The following is a 16552-nucleotide window of genomic DNA, read 5'->3' as shown; positions in this document are numbered from 1 at the left end:
TAGGATTCGGGTCCCAATTATTCCAAGCTACAACCTTCAAAATTAGAACAAATTTCTCTGCATGACCTACAATCTCCCTTGCTTTACTGAACAACTAATTCATCTCCATCATCTCCACTCTGCACAAGGCACTGGACTACACGCTTACAAAACGATTGGTAAACATTGTTTCATAGCAACTATAGGTTTAGAGCCTAATTCCAGGTAAAAAGATTTCCATAAATGTTTATAGGCAAAGGCATTATTGTTTTCAATGATATTTCCAAAACACTACCTTTTAGGGCAATATTTATAAAAATAAACTACTTTATATATTATTTTTGCCTTTAGGTCTAAAAAATATGGTTGACCCCTGAAACTGAAAGATCACACTACTAACTTCATTTCTTCTCTGACTTAACAAAAAAATACTAACCTGCTGAAGAGCTGTGACTCCAATTTTCCATCCCAGAAACGTATACAGAAGCTTACTACAGGAAGAAAAGTAGTTGAAAGTTTTTATTTTTTAGGGAAACAAAATCGACTACATATTAAAAAGCAAAATAATAATGGGTGATATTTAAGTTGTTTCTCTGACCCACAGTATTCTAAGTATATATATATTAACTTATTTAATACTCAAAATGATTCCATGAGGTAGATATTATCACCATTATCCAGATAAGAAAATACAAAACTTAATTATGTGAAACAATTAAGCTAAGGTTCTATGGCTAATAATTCATAGAGCCCAGACAGACCAACTCCAGATCTTATGCCCCATGCTGCTAGTAACTACTATACTATGCGAACTCTTTAAGAAACAGAAAAAAAATACAAGCTAAAAATCATTTTATATTACAGACTATAACAAAAAACCACCTTAGAATGTAGGTGGATCTTGTTTTTTCACTGCAATGTGTTTCTAGAAAAATATTACCAATGGGAATATAACTATGATACTTATGTTATATAACTGTCACATGACAATAGTGATCCTGCTCTAAATTACAGAATCAAGCCACAAACGATAAAGAAGTCCATGAAGAAACAGAGATTCTGAAATTGTTATAATGATATTCAATAAAGTATTAAATCATATACTAAATTTAGTAAGTGGGCACAGATTAATTACTCAATGATTATCCACAGAATATTTAATGTAAAATAGTGTGTAAACATCACATAAAGAGCCTCAATATATAATGCAGGAGCAGAGACAATACTTCTGTCATTATCCCTAAACCTACAAGGGTAGGTAGTCAATATTTGCTAAATTGAATGAAAACACTGATTTAAAACTACGAACTAGGATAAATGTTAAACCTTTGATAATCTTACTTTCCCTTTCAAATTTATGAGGGATTTAGAAAGTACAATTTGGATGGTCAAATATTTTTGTCTTTTTAATGCTATACAAAGATTGAACTATCACTTTTTTCTCCGGATAAATGTTCAAATAATAAGTGGAGGTATTCAAAACCATTTATCTAGCCCTCCAGCTATACCAATAATATTATAGTAAATGTCCATCAAGTTTGTGATTGATAATAAAAGTACTTTTACCCTAAAAATGATTCCTAAATGCTAGCACTAAATTAATACTGATTGACTTTGCTTTCTCCTACTTCTTCAGTTTATTGAAAACTAGATGCTGTCCAGTGACCAATGCATAATTATTTTCTTATGTTACTTTACTAGAGTCTTCTCTATAGTTATATGGATTCTTTACAGATTAGGGCCATTAGTATATACTTTTATTTTATTTTATTTATTTATTATTTTTTATTTTTTAATTTTTTTTAATTTTTTTAACGTTTTATTTATTTTTGAGACAGGGAGAGACAGAGCATGAACGGGGGAGGGTCAGAGAGAGAGGGAGACACAGAATCGGAAACAGGCTCCAGGCTTTGAGCTGTCAGCACAGAGCACGACGCGGGGCTCGAACTCACGGACAGTGAGATCGTGACCTGAGCTGAAGTCGGACGCTTAACCGACTGAGCCACCCAGGCACCCCTAGTATATACTTTTAAATGGGTACTTATGAAGCTGCCTACCATGTGCCAGGACCACATGCCACCTTTTGCCTATGTGATACCGTGAGTAACAACACCAAAAGTAGGTATACTTATAGAAGGCCCTCAGGTAAACATATAAAGGCAGGGAGAATTGAGAGACTTAAGTATGCGTTAGGTAGTAGTAGGTAAGGATAAGATGGGAACCACCTACATTATATTCTAAATAAAGTGCTTACTTGGATTTTACATTCCACAACTGTAGTGTTCCTTGTTCACTGCCAAGAAGTATTTTATTCAAGTAGGTACTTGGGTGCAAAATTGCAGAAATTTTAAATACTGATTTATCAAAAGTCAATTGCAGATATTCCTCTACAAAAGTAAAAGTTATAAACAACATGTAATTATTTTTCATATATCCATATATCTAGTCCTTAAAGTAAGCCTACCATATCAGAGATTTATGTCTTAATATAAACCAAAGACTTACATTCGAACCTTTACACATTCCTTGAGAAATTAAATGTGATGAGGGGCAACTTGTAAATGTAATTTAGACTGTCAAAAGTTTTCTAAAATTCTAATATCAGTACTATTAAAAATTCCACTCATTGCTGAACTTGTTTATAGGAATAAAAAATAAGGCTTAAAAAAAGGAATCAGCCTTACTATTTTTATAATTTGATCAAGAGGCAGAGTGAATATTCCAAAGTGAAGTACTTATACTGAACTCTTCCATGGAGTGAAAAGCCAAATATCTAGGGAGATTGATGGGTCTCTCAAGGATGTAAAAAGTAAGAGGCAAATCTTGGTGAAAGTAAAAACAGTGATTCTCATACATTTCCACCAAACATAGCTTGCTACCACTGTATAAGACTATCACAGTTAAAGAACACTGACTCATATTCTTAGAAAAAGGATGTATACTTTCCTTTATGTTATAGGATCTTTACAGGATCTTGACAGGATCTTTAGTTTACTACCACAATCTCCTTTGCGGAAAGTTGAAAATACAAACCAAGAATTACTCAGGTGTAATCATATACCAAAATGCACTCTACAGAGAAAATAATTAACGCCATCACTGAACTTGGAGAATTGCAATGGAAAATGTATTAGCTGAAATTAATACACTAAACAGGTTATAAATACTATAGTTAGCTCCTAGCTGACTAAAATTGTCTATCCATTTTTTACTTACAACCTTTTTCTTCATATATATTAAAGAGTCTAAATTTTTTTCTGATTACATGTGAAACCTCTGACACAGAAGTTGTGTTTACATAGGTTTTTAATTTTAGCTGCACACATACTATCCGCCCCGATGATAATGCAATAAATTGGCTCATTCTTACCTTCTGAATATATGTGCCAAATAATAAGAATGCTGTCAGTATCAACAGAGATAATGTGATCCCCAAAGGGTTGCAACAGATGGATTTCTGCTTTATGACCCTTAAAGGTTTGTACTACCTACAATGTTAAAGTTCAAAAGAATTTAATATTACTCATTCAACATTTAACATTATTCATATTAACCAAAAACATGCTAATCCTAAAGATACTCTCATTAAGAAACGTAATCCAACTTTTGGTTATCCAAGGTTAGATTAACAAATGGCAAGGAACCAGGCATTTTCACCTGCTCCCTCAGCCAGTCCAATAATAAGGAAGCCTAAACTAGAAACATAGAAATGAGACCTCTGAATTTCAACCTCACAACTGAGCTTAGGGAGGACACATATAGCCGGGTTGTTCACCCAATCTAACCAGCACTACTCCATGCATCCTAAAAAAATGGTTATGTTCTAGAAGGCTAACTCTATAAGCTCCATCACCAGCTGGCTTCCCGATGAGATAGGGAGGATAGAGTACTTCTGTTTTGACACACAGAGACCCTTATCCTTACAGTGGCTGCATTCCTTAAGAACTACAGCCCCTTCTCCATGATTTCAGTTCTCACCAAATTCCAGAAACGTTATTTCTCCTCCTTGTCCTTTGGACCTAGAAATGGTAACAGCTTCCTACAATTCCTGCAATTAGTCTCTCATGCCTTGCCACCCTTACTTTCTCTCTATTTGTATCTTCCAGGGAAAACTACAAACTGCAGTATTTTGTATTAAAAAAAAAAAAAAAAAAAAAAAAAAAAAAAAGGACATTTTTCCTGACTCTAAAAATTCAAACAAGTCCCATTAAAGACCTCCACAGGTAAACTGCCCTCCTCTGCCACAGGGAGTGATGATGGAGGACCCTGGGAACAAATGTCAGTCCAAGTTAGACCTTGACAAGTACACTGATCCGAATCCTTGGCTATCTAGGCAGCCATACTGCCACTTCCCTTTTCATTCTGGACCTCCTGAGCCAGGTCATCTCTCAAGGCTGTTTTTCCAGAACAAACTTAGAAACCAAATGAGAGATTAAGAAAAGACCCTTCCTTACCAGTGTAGAAAACAGAGAATCTAGTTTTCTCTATACAGAGAACCACTTGGTTCTTAGAAAAGGAGTCATGGGCTGAGTTGTTCATAATGAAAAAGTCAATCCACATAAAGTAGTGGCATAAATAAAATGAAAACATGACAGTCCAAAACCTCAGGAATACAGCAAAGGCAATATAAGAGAGAAGTATATATCAATTCAGGCCTTCCTAGAGAAGGAAGAAAGGTCTCAAATACATAACCTAAACTTTCACCTAAAAGAGCTGAAAAAAAGAACAGCAAATGAAGCCCAAAACAGCAGAAGAAGGGAAATGATTTTAGAGCAGAAATCAATGACAGCTAAATTAAAAAAAAAAAAAATAGTAGAAAAAAAATCAATGAAACCAGAAGCTGGTTCTTTAAAAGAATTAACAAAATTGATAAACCACTAGCAGGACTGATCAAAAAGAAAAAAGAAAGGACCCAAATAAATAAAATCACAAATGAAAGAGGAGAGATCACAGCCAACACCGCAGAAATACAAACAATAATAAGAGAATATTATGAAAAATTATATGCCAACAAATTGGGCAATCTGGAAGAGATGGACAAATTCCAAAACATGTGAACTACCAAAACTGAAACAGGAAGAAACAGAAAATTTGAACAGACCCATAACGAGTAAAGAAATTAAATCAGTAATAAAAAATCTCTCATAAAACAAAAGTCCGGAGCCAGATGGCTTTCCAGGGGAATTCTACCAAACATTTTAAGAAGAGTTAACATCTATTCTTTTTAAGCTGTTCCAAAAAATAAAAACGGAAGGAAAACTTCCAAACTCATTCTATGAGGCCAGTATTACCTTGATTCCAAAACCAGACAAAGACCCCACTAAAACGGAGAACTATAGACCAATTTCCCTGATGAACATGGATGTAAAAATTCTCAAGATAATAGCAAACTGGATCCAACAATACATTAAAAGAATTATTCACCATGATCAAGTGGGATTTATTCCTGGAATGCAGGATTGGTTCAATATCTGCAAATCAATAATGTGATACATCACATTAATAAAAGGATAAGAACCACATGATCCTCTCAACAGATGCAGAAAAAGCATTTGACAAAAAACAGCATCCTTTCTTGATAAAAACCCTCAAGAGGTACGGATAGAAGGAACACACCTCAAGATCATAAGGACATAATGAAAGACCCACAGCTAATATCATCCTCAATGGGGGAAGACTAAGAGCTTTTCCCCTACAGGCAGAAACACGACAGGGATGCCCACTCTCACCATTGTTATTCAACATAGTGTTGGAAGTCCTAGCCTCAGCAATCAGGCAGCAAAAGAGAAATAAAAGGCATCCAAATCAGCAGGAAGGAAGTCAAACTTTCACTATTTGCAGATGACATGATACTTTATGTGGAAAACCCAAAAGACTCAACCAAAAAACTGCTACAACTGATACATGAATTCAGCAAAGTCAAAGGATATAAAAACCAATATACAGAAATTGGTTTCATTTCTATACACCAATAATGAAGCAGCAGAAAACAAAATAAAGGAATCAATCCTATTTACAATTGCACCAAAAACCATAAGATACCTAAGAATAAATCTAACCAAAGAGGTAAAGATCTATATTCTGAAAACAACAAAACAGTAAGAAACAGAAAAACATTCCATGCTTGTGGATTGGAAGAACAAATAGTGTTAAAATGTTGATACTGCCCAAAATAATCTACATATTCAATGCAACCCCTATCAAAATAACACCAGCATTCTTCACAGAGCCAGAACAAACAATTCTAAAATTTGCATGGAACCAGAAAAAAATCCCGAATAACCAAAGTACTGTTGGAAAAGAAAACCAAAGCAGGAGGCATCACAATTCTGGACTTCAAGCTGTATCAGAAAGCTGTAATCAAGAGAGTACGGTACTGTCACAAAAACAGACACTCAGATCAGTAGAACAGAATAGAGAACCCAAAAATGGACCCACAAACGTATGGCCAACTAACCTCTGGCAAAGGAGGAAAGAATATCTAATGGAAAAAAGAGTCTCTTCATTAAATGGTGTTGGGAAAACTAGACAGAGACACGCAGAAGAATGAACCTGGACCACTTTCTTATACCACAGACAAAATAAACTCAAAATGGGTGAAAGACCTAAATGTAAGACAGGAAGCCATCAAAATCCTAGAGAAGAAAATAGGCAACAACATCTTTGACCTCAGCTGCAAAAACTTCTTACTTGACATGTCTCTGGAGGCAAAGGAAACAAAAGCAAAGATGCTACTGGGACCTCATCAAGATAAAATGCTTCTGCAAAACGAAGGAAACAATCAGCAAAACTAAAAGGCAACCAATGGAATAGAAGATATTTGCAAGTGACATATCAAATAAAGAGTTAGTATCTGAACTCTATAAACAACTTATCAACCTCAACACCCAAAAAACCAATAATCCAGTGAAGAAATGGGCAAAAAAACCATGAATAGACACTTTTCCAATGAATAGACACATGAGAAGATGCTCAACATCACTCATCACCAGAGAAATACAAATCAAAACCACAATGAGATACCACCTCACACCTGTCAGGATGGCTAACATTAACAACTTAGGCAACAACAGATGTTAGCAAGGATGCGGAGAAAGAGGAACCCTTTTGTGCTGCTGGTGGGAATGTAAACTGGTGCAGCCACTCTGGAAAACAGTATGGAGGTTCCTGAAAAAATTAAAAATAGAACTACCCTATGACCCAGCAATTGCACTACTAGGCATTTATCCACGGGATACAGGTGTGCTGTTTCGAAGGGACATATGCCCCCCAATGTTTATAGCAGCACTATCAACAATAGCCAAAGTATGGAAAGAGCCCAAATGTCCATCGACTGACTAATGGAAAAAGAAGATGTGGTATTTATATACATTGGAATGTTACTCGACGATCAAAAAGAATGAAATCTTGCCATTTGCAACAACATGGATGGAACTAGAGTGTATTATGTCAAGCAAAATAAGTCAGAGAAAGACAAATACATGATTCACTCATATGTGGAATTTAAGAAACAGAACAGATGAACATAAGGGAAGGGAAGCAAAAATAAGATAGAAACAGAGAAGGAGACAAACCATAAAAGACTCTTAAATACAGAGAAGAAACTGAGAGTTGCTGGCAGGGTGGTGGGTGGGGGGATGGGCTAAATGGTAAATGGGTGATGGACATTAAGAAGGGCACTTGTTGGGATGAGCGCTGGGTATTTTATGTTAGTATGAATCACTAAATTCAATTCCTGAAATAATTATTAGACTATACACTCACTAGCTTGGATTTAAAAAAATTTTTTAACGTTTTATTTTACTGTTTTAAGTGAGAGAGGAACAGAGCATGAGCTGGGGAGGGGCAGGAAGAAAGGGAGACAGAATCCAAAGCAGGCTCCAGGCTCTGAGCTGTCAGCACAGAGCCTGACATGGGGCTCAAACCCACAAACTGTGAGAGCATGACCTGAGCAAAAGTCAGACGCTCAACTGACTGAGCCACCCAGGTGCCTCTCACTAACTTGGATTAAAAAAAAAAAAAGAAAAGGAAAAAAAAAGAATCTCCTGGGAAAGCATCTTCAAAAGTATTTTCTAAATCCTACCCCACCCAAAAACACAAGCTAGAAAGCTCAGGATATGAGACCAAACTGGGCAGAAAAATTTTTGAAGAAGCTGCCCAAATAATTCTGATGTTCAACCCTGATGAAGAAAACTGAAGTACCAGTTTTAACTAATTTTGAAAATTTGATGAAATCAACTTTCTCTTCCTCCAGAAAACCAGATAAATGTTTAAAATAAAACAAGTACATGTCCAGAGAATTCTAGTAGAAGAACAGTAACATTAAAGTTCCCTCCACTTTCACTACAATTAACTATTAACTGCAAAAAACACATTAAAATAGTTCAGTGATACAAACCTCTTTATTACGGGCAAATGCAGAGAAAACATTCCCATAAGCAGCAAAGACTAGCCTCCCATCAGCTGCCATACAGCAGATATCCTGTGGGACAGAGTTACCTAGGTAAAAGAAAACATAAAAGAAATAAGAAATTGTAAGATCTTGGCACAGATAGAAATCTCAAGTATACATATACCATTTTTCATGGCTATAATTAAAAAATATGTATCTATGTGTAGATACATGAATAAAAACTAATAATCGGTATAAACTTGACTTCAATGTTACTTTATACTTCTAATAATAACTACCAGACTGAGAATATTAAATCACCTGATCTTCCCTAAGAGAATTAAAATCTAATATTTACAGACATTAAAATGTAATCCTAAAGAAATGAAAAGCTTTTCGAGGTTATTTGGAAAAAATTCACACTTCACATAAAAAACTGGCAGATAGTTATCAACCCTTCATGTAAATGCCTTCAGGAATGTCACATTTACTTATAACTCCAGGAAAATTTTTAAAGTAAATCAAGACCTAACCCCTATTTAAGTCTATGCTTTGGGAAAACCTCAGAAAAATTCCCTATGACACTCTAAATCCTTACCCTTTAAATGAACAATACAGTTATCTACTCAGTCTTCTCCAAGGCAAATACGCCTATCACCTCTAGCCATTTCTCACACGATATGATTTCTTTATTCCTCTCTATCATGGTCACATTGGCCTTTTCTTTTTATTCCTTGTTTTAGGGGCAGGAGAGTTAGAAAATAGATGATTGTTTTAAGTATTTTTCATGCTGCATATTCTACTTTAAGATTTCATTCCCAGGGCATCTGGGTGGCCCAGTCTGTTAAGCGTCTGACTCTTGATCTTAGCCCAGATCATGATCTCACGGTTCGTGAGCTCAAGCCCCACACTGGGCTCTGTACTGACAGTGCAGAGCCTGCTTGGGGTTCTCTCTCTCCCTCTCTCTCTTCCCCTCCCCCACACACGTGCTCGCTTGCTCTCTCTCAAAATAAATAAAATAAAACTTAAAAAAAAAATTCATTCCCCAAATACTATTTTCATAGGTTTATTAATCACTTTGTATTCAACTTAGGCTATAGTGCCCTTCTACAATCGTTTTAAAATTTTAAGTTAATCAGACACATACACTAGGTTCCTTATAGCTCTCCTCTGTTTCTGTTACAAAGATCACATTTCATGGTTATACTACAATCTCTCAGCCCTGGAAGGCCCTTTATTCTGTAAAACGGTTTCTAAAAAAATAAATTTTCCTTCTATTGGAAAAGTATCAAAACGTAGGAAAAGGGAAAACCCTTCCTTACAGTAGAAGGAATGATGTAACCCGAAAATCACTATTTGGTAATCATCATTCTAATAACTGGTTCAGGCAAGTACCATCACTAAGTGACAAAACGGTGGGTAAAACTCTCAAAAGTAACAGGATATTTACACTGTCTCACTGTATCTAACCACAAGATACTTATTAATTACAAAGAGTAAAACTTTAAAATGGAGCCTCCTGACAAATGTTACCTTAATAAAACGATCAAAGTTACCACTGCCAGGAATAGAACCAATCAACAGCATGTGCCTGCTAATAAAATTCACTGAGAATTCTGAATTATTTCTTTGTTATTCTTGTCATAGTGCATAACCTGAATCTAATCATGAGAAAACAGCAGAAAAAGTCAAATTGAAGGACATTCTATAAAAGAACTGGCCTATACTCTTCAAAAATATCAATGCTGTGAAACACAAAGTCTAATCAACTATTCTAAACTTAAAAAGACTAAAGAGATGACAACTAAATGCAACATCTGATCCTATCCTGAACTTATTTTTTAACTATGTAAGTTTATCAGAAATACACAATGAATTTCTTATATATTCTGTGTCTTAAAATTAATGTCAAAAACTTAATATATTAAAAAAAAATTTTTTTAACATTTATTTTTGAGCGACAGAGTGATACTGAGCATGAGTGAGGGAGGGGCAGACTGAGAGGGAGACACAGAATCCAAAGCAGGCTCCATGCCTCAAGCTGTCAGCACAGAGCCCAACACGGGGCTCGAACTCACAAACCACAAGATCATGACCTGAGCCAAAGTCAGATGCTTAATGGACTGAGCCACCCAGGTGCCCCCCAAATTTAATATTTTTAAAAGACACTAAACATGAATAAATTCAGGATGAAGTTTATACTTACTTACTGCCACCAGACTAAGTTTCTGAACCTGTTTTTAAAAAGAAAAAATATATATTAGATTATAATTGCTTTTGTTAATGAAAATTTAACACTTGAAAACTAAGATAATCTCATACATAAATCTGCTATGCTCTCTTTCCTAAAAAACATATTTACTGACCCTAATTTTTCATTATTAGGAAAACTTATATTTTCAACTATTTCATCAGGAGTGGTGATGGAAGGGGGACATAAACGTTTTCTACAAAGGGTCATATAGTAAATACTTCAGGGCTTGGCAGGCTATGTGGCCTTTGCTGAAACTATGCAACTGCTAACAAAACTTGAAAGCAACCACATATAATATATAAACAAATGTGTATAGCTCTATTCCAATAAATTTGACTTATGTATACAGAAATTTGATTTTCATGTAATTTTAATATGTCATGACATATTATTAGTTTTTATTTTTTCTCCAACCATTTAAAAATGTCAAAACTGGGGCACCTGGGTGGCTCAGTCGGTTAACCGTCCTGGTTTGGCTCAGGTCATGATCTCGCAGTCCGTGAGTTCGAGCCCCGCGTCGGGCTCTGGGCTGACAGCTCAGAGCCTGGAGCCTGCTACCGATTCTGTGTCTCCCTCTCTCTCTGACCCTCCCCCATTCATGCTCTGTCTCTCTCTGTCTCAAAAATAAATAAACGTTAAAAAAAAATTTTTTTTTAATGTCAAAACCACCCATCTCTGAAGCACAGAGTTCAGTGAGGTTTAAGTGTAAATTCAAATCCCAGAGATGCTAGAATATTAAGACTGAAAGGGCCCTTGGAGATCAAATTACATATCCTATATTTCTTTTTTCTTTTTTTTTTTTTTTTTTTTTACATATCCTATATTTCTTAAATGTAAACACACTCAGGTCTCCATACCATGCAAAATTTAATTATATTGTATTCTACAACTGTGGAAAATTTTACTTAGAGATCATTATATTAGAATAAACTCGAACAAATAAACTCAAAACACTTAAACTCAAAAAGATAAACAAAAATGTCACAGATATACAAAAACAAATGCAGGATAGGACTGGCTTGCAGGCTGTAATTAGCTGATCCCAATCTATGGTTACTGATCCAGCAACATGACCTTGACAAAATTAATCAATCTCCCTGTGTCTCAAATTCCTCCTCATCTGTAAAATAAGAATTAAAATAAGTACCAGGCACCTGAGTCGGGTAAGAATCCGACTCTTGATTTTAGCACAGGTCATGATTTCATTGTTCATTGGATGGAGCCCCTCTTCCTCACAGTCAGTGCAAAGTCCAAATGGGATTCTCTCTCTCCCTCTCTCTACCCCTTCACCACTAGCGTGCCCGTGCGTGCGTGCTTTCTCTCTCTCTCAAAATAAATAAACTTAAAAAAATAAAATAAAATAGGTACCTGCTTTATGGAGTTGTTATGAGTATTCAATGTATAAAATGTGTTAACGGAGCCAGGCATAATTAACGTTTAATAAACGTTAGCTGCCATCACCAGCACCATCTCCACTTTGGGCATGTCCCTCACTTTCCTCTTCCACTAACTCAACCAGCTACCAACAACCAACTCTTCTTGCTACTAACCCATTTGCTTCCCACAATCCTTAAAAGAATGCAACTTCACAGCTCAGCTTCCACAAAAAGTGCTTAATCGACACTGGCTATTATCATCTTTATCATAAAGAAAAGCTCCCTGCTTTCACAGAGCATACATTCCTTCGGAGAAGATGAAGGGGAAGAAGTAAACAGCAACAAAAGACTATGATTCATAAGAAATTAAAGGAGAAAAACCATCACTAACAAGCAGGAAGCCCTGGGACAAATAACTTAATTTCTGAGATTGTTTCCTAGTTTATACAAGGGTGCTACGGAAAACGGTAAACGATACATACCTCACAAAGAAGTTGCTGCCAGGCTTAGACTAAGAAGCACCGTACGAGACCCTCAAATGTTAGTAGAAAATAGATGCTCAGGGGAAGTTTAAGGAAACTAGTTTGCTACCAAATGTGAACAGTCCCCAAAATCATAATTAATCTCACCCCCTCCAAGATCTTCCAATGTATTTTAGTCTGAATTTCTAATCCAGCGTGTCAGAAATTACACAATAAAATGTCTTACAAGTCCTTCTCGTTAAGAGGGGGCGGAAACGTCTTAATCACGTTTACATCTTCAAGGGAACCTGAACAGATATTTACTGAACAAATACATTGCTATAGAACTGAAATGTTCTCTGGTACTTTTCCCTAGCTGGACAGCCTCCGAAACTCGCCCCAAGCGGATTGCAAGGGCTACAACAACACGTGGATGTGAAGTCGTGATGAAACTGGACAGGTAGGAGTTACGGAAGAGAGGGCAGAAACGCAAGCCCTTGATCAGTGGGGGAGCAGAGCAGGACTGCCCCTGGAGAGAGCTGAGGCAGCTCTCAGCTGGGGGCTAAGAGGGTGGTTCCCGGGAGGCTGGCGAACGAAGAAGTCACTCACGTCATAGGTGTGGAAGCTCTTGCCCACGCAGGTCGTCACATAGAATCGGCGCTTCAGAGCACTGAACCGCACCACGTGTGGAATGTCGTTGCTGAAAAGCCCCAAAGCCCGGAAACCCGCGAAAAGCGCGCTGCTGGTTCGACCTCTCGTCCCACCCTCCATCGATACTGCGGTCCAGGCTCCTCTGAGCTCCAGTCCCGAAGAAAACCAGCGAACCAGGTCCTTCCTTTCTTCTCGTGGCAGTTTTTTAACCGCTCTACAAACTCACAAGTGCTTCCGGTTTCCCCTGCCAATCGGTTAGCACACACGGCTCTTAGTGCAATTGAAAAAGAACTCCCACCAGAGCTCGCAGAGGAGGCGCGACTTCGGTTCCGCGGGCGGTCGTCTCCAAGGTTCCAGAGATGTTCCCCACGTCTGGTGGAGTTGAAAGAAAACTGCAACAGGGACCTTGGAGGAGGGCGAGCGGCAGGGGAAGCGGAACGACGCGGACGGTGAAGGGAGACCAGGTGTAGTGTTGACAGAGTCAAGTTAAACGTGCAGTTATAAAATTGCATAAAACCATGAGACTCTCGAGAAAATCTGAACACTGGATATTTGATGATATTAAGAAATTATTGTTGGGGCGCGTGGGTAGCTCAGTCGGTTGAGCGTCCTACTTGGGCTGAGGTCATGATCTCGGGGTCGGTGAGTTTGAGCCCCGCGTCAGGCTCTGTGCTAACAGCTCAGAGCCTGGAGCCTGCCTCAGATTCTGTGTCTCTCTCTCTGTGTCTCTCTCTGCCCCTCCCCCACTCATATTCTCTCTCTCTCTCTCTCTCTCTCTCTCTCTCTCTGTCAAAAATAAACATAAAAAATTTTAATAATAAAAAAGAAATTGTTAATTTTTTATGTGATATTAGCATTGTGATTATGCTTTTAAAGATTCTTACCTTTTGTAGATAGATACCGACATATTTACGGATGAAGTGATATATCTGGGGTTTGCTTTCAAAGTAACTGGGGATGAGGTGAAGCATTTAGATGAAATAGAGCTGGTAATTGTTTTAATCTGGGGATTGGGTATTTGAGAGTTCACAATACTATCCCTCTGCTTGAGTATAAAATTGAAATTTTCCATAATACAAGGATTTTTTTGTTTGTTTTTTACTGAGTTTGTTTACAGTAAAAAAAATGTAATATTAATGTGTTACTTTAAATCTCTGACTGATGGAAATGTTTACAAATGATTTTAACTACTAGATAAACATTTTTAAGAGTTTTGTAAATTGTGTGCAATGCAGATGTTGCTTTTATAATAAAACTTAAGATGTCTGCATGTATTGACAGTTTGGGAAGAAAATTGAAAAACGTCTTCAGGCTTTACAGTTCACAAGCCCTTGACACCCATTATTTAATATAATCTTGAAATTAAAGCTGTGAATTTAGGACAAATATTATATTACCGTTTTCTAAACGAGCAAACTGGTTCATTGGGGTTAACTGATTTGTACAAAGTTCTGAGATTTTTTAGCATCCAAATCCAGACTAGCACTAGGTTTAGAAAAGGAGAAGCTGGGGGTGGTGGTGTCACTGAAGGGCAGCTGGATGATAGGAAAATATGCATCCAGCAGTCACACTTTCTTTTTTTTTTTTTTTTAATGTTTATTTATTTTTGAGACAGAGAGAGACAGAGCATGAACGGGGGAGGGGCAGAGAGAGAGGGAGACACAGAATCGGAAACAGGCTCCAGCCTGACGCGGGGCTCGAACTCACAGACTGTGAGATCGTGACCTGAGCTGAAGTCGGACGCTCAACCGACTGAGCCACCCAGGCGCCCCCAGCAGTCACACTTTCAAGACCAAACTTTCAGTCACAGAATGGGTGTGGATTCACATTAGATAAGGGACCTGAAATTCCCAGAGATTACCTAATTTACCAAGGGTCACTTAATTAATAGTAGTCAGCAATTTGAATTTAGCTCTGACAATCAGATTTATATTCTTTAACCTCCATCTGGACAGTGAGGCAAAAGTTTAAAAAATTAGAGCCATCATTGAAGATTTAGTAGTATAGTAGCAGTAGATACACATGCCAGCTGTTGTGCTGTGATTTTTTAAGGGGGATGTTAGTGGCTGATTGTGAGTTTTCCAGTTTAACCGTTGGGCAAAGTTTATTTCTCCCCACAAGTTACCTCCCTGAGTTGCTTCCTATTCAGCTGACAGCAAAGTGTGTGAATGTGTGGTGGGAGAAAAGGAACTAGCTATTACTCTTTTTGCTTAGAGATGCCTGTAAGGATACTAGTCACAAAGAATAAAAGAAAATGGAAATGTAGTAGAGCATTGACAAATGATGGTTTTCAATTTGATTCAACACACTGGGGCTTCACAAGATTCAGGTAAATTAAACATACAGTTGTGTCATCTTGTCATTTCTAACTTTTTAAAAAAATTTAAATATGACTGTTTCTGTGTAGTTTTTGTAATAAAAAGTCCATGAAGTCAGTGACTTCATGTGATGTGATCACCAACCTCCAAGATGGCCCTCAATGATGTTTACCTCCTGGTATTCATGCCCTTGTAAAGTTCCCTCTCGCGCTAAATAGTGTTGACTTGAGTAGCCAGGCTAGGTCATAAAAGATGTTGAAGATTTTGACTTGCTCCTTCCTGGGTCACTTGCTCTGTAGGAAGTCAACTGCCATGTTGGGAGGATACTCAAGCAGTCCCATAGAGCATTTCACATGGCAAGGAATTGAGAGCCTCTTGCTAACCACCAAAACTACTTCCCTGTATGTGAGAGTAGAAGCACCTTGAAACCAGATTCTTCAGTCCCAGCCAAGCCTGCAGCCTTCAGATGACAGCAGCTGTGCTGATATCTTGACTGAAATGTCATGATATAGGAGAGGTATATCCAAATATTTCAAAAATAAGAAACTGATTTTCCTAAGAAAACTTTCTTGTTTTGCCCTTATATATCCTCCTCAATCTCCTAATACTCTTTGTATCTGTATTAGTTAGAAATATTTGGGTCAGAGGGGCCTGGGTGGCTTTGTTGGTTAAGCATCCAACTTCGGCTCAGGTCATGATCTCACAGTCCATGAGTTCGAGCCCCGCATCAGGCTCTGTGTTGACAGCTTAGAACCTGGAGCCTGCTACAGATTCTGTGTCTCCCTCTCTCTCTGCCCCTCCCCTGCTCACACTCTGTCTGTTTCTCTCTCTCTCAAAAATAAATAAAGATTAAAAAAAATATTTGGGTCAGAAGCACAGAGAAAGCAGCAAACTTTAAAACAAAATGATTCTGCCTAATCAATGGGGTGGGGATAGGAGCTGAGAATGCATATAGAACTAAAGGAAAAACTAGAGAACCATGCTTTAGAAAAGACAGGCACCGGACCTGCTCCTACTAACCTCTTCTTTTACTCTTCTTGCCCCTGCCACCTTGACTCTGCTCCTTTTGGGTCAGGAAAAGGAAAATGTAAGAAAACATTGTATTTCAAAGGTACGCTTTG

The 16552-nt window shown here is 37.4% G+C and overlaps 1 protein-coding gene across 1 annotated transcript in view; it reads right to left on the bottom strand.

Moving 5' to 3' along the window:
* WDR36 (WD repeat domain 36) overlaps positions 1 to 13460 on the bottom strand; it is a 43675-nt gene extending 30215 nt beyond the window's left edge. The window contains exons 1-6 of the mRNA XM_045500651.1: positions 13072 to 13460; positions 10578 to 10605; positions 8378 to 8478; positions 3350 to 3467; positions 2234 to 2366; positions 416 to 470 (exon numbers count right to left, since the gene is read on the bottom strand). Coding sequence (XP_045356607.1) covers positions 416 to 470; positions 2234 to 2366; positions 3350 to 3467; positions 8378 to 8478; positions 10578 to 10605; positions 13072 to 13233 — 597 coding nt within the window. The 5' untranslated portion in view covers positions 13234 to 13460. The remainder of the gene's footprint in view (positions 1 to 415; positions 471 to 2233; positions 2367 to 3349; positions 3468 to 8377; positions 8479 to 10577; positions 10606 to 13071) is intronic.
* Positions 13461 to 16552: the final 3092 nt, after the last annotated feature.

Source organism: Leopardus geoffroyi, chromosome A1 (genome assembly GCF_018350155.1).
Source record: "Leopardus geoffroyi isolate Oge1 chromosome A1, O.geoffroyi_Oge1_pat1.0, whole genome shotgun sequence".
NCBI lineage: Eukaryota > Metazoa > Chordata > Mammalia > Carnivora > Felidae > Leopardus > Leopardus geoffroyi.
The sequence above is the reverse complement of the archived record's forward strand: the minus strand, read 5'-3'. Positions and strand labels throughout refer to the sequence as shown.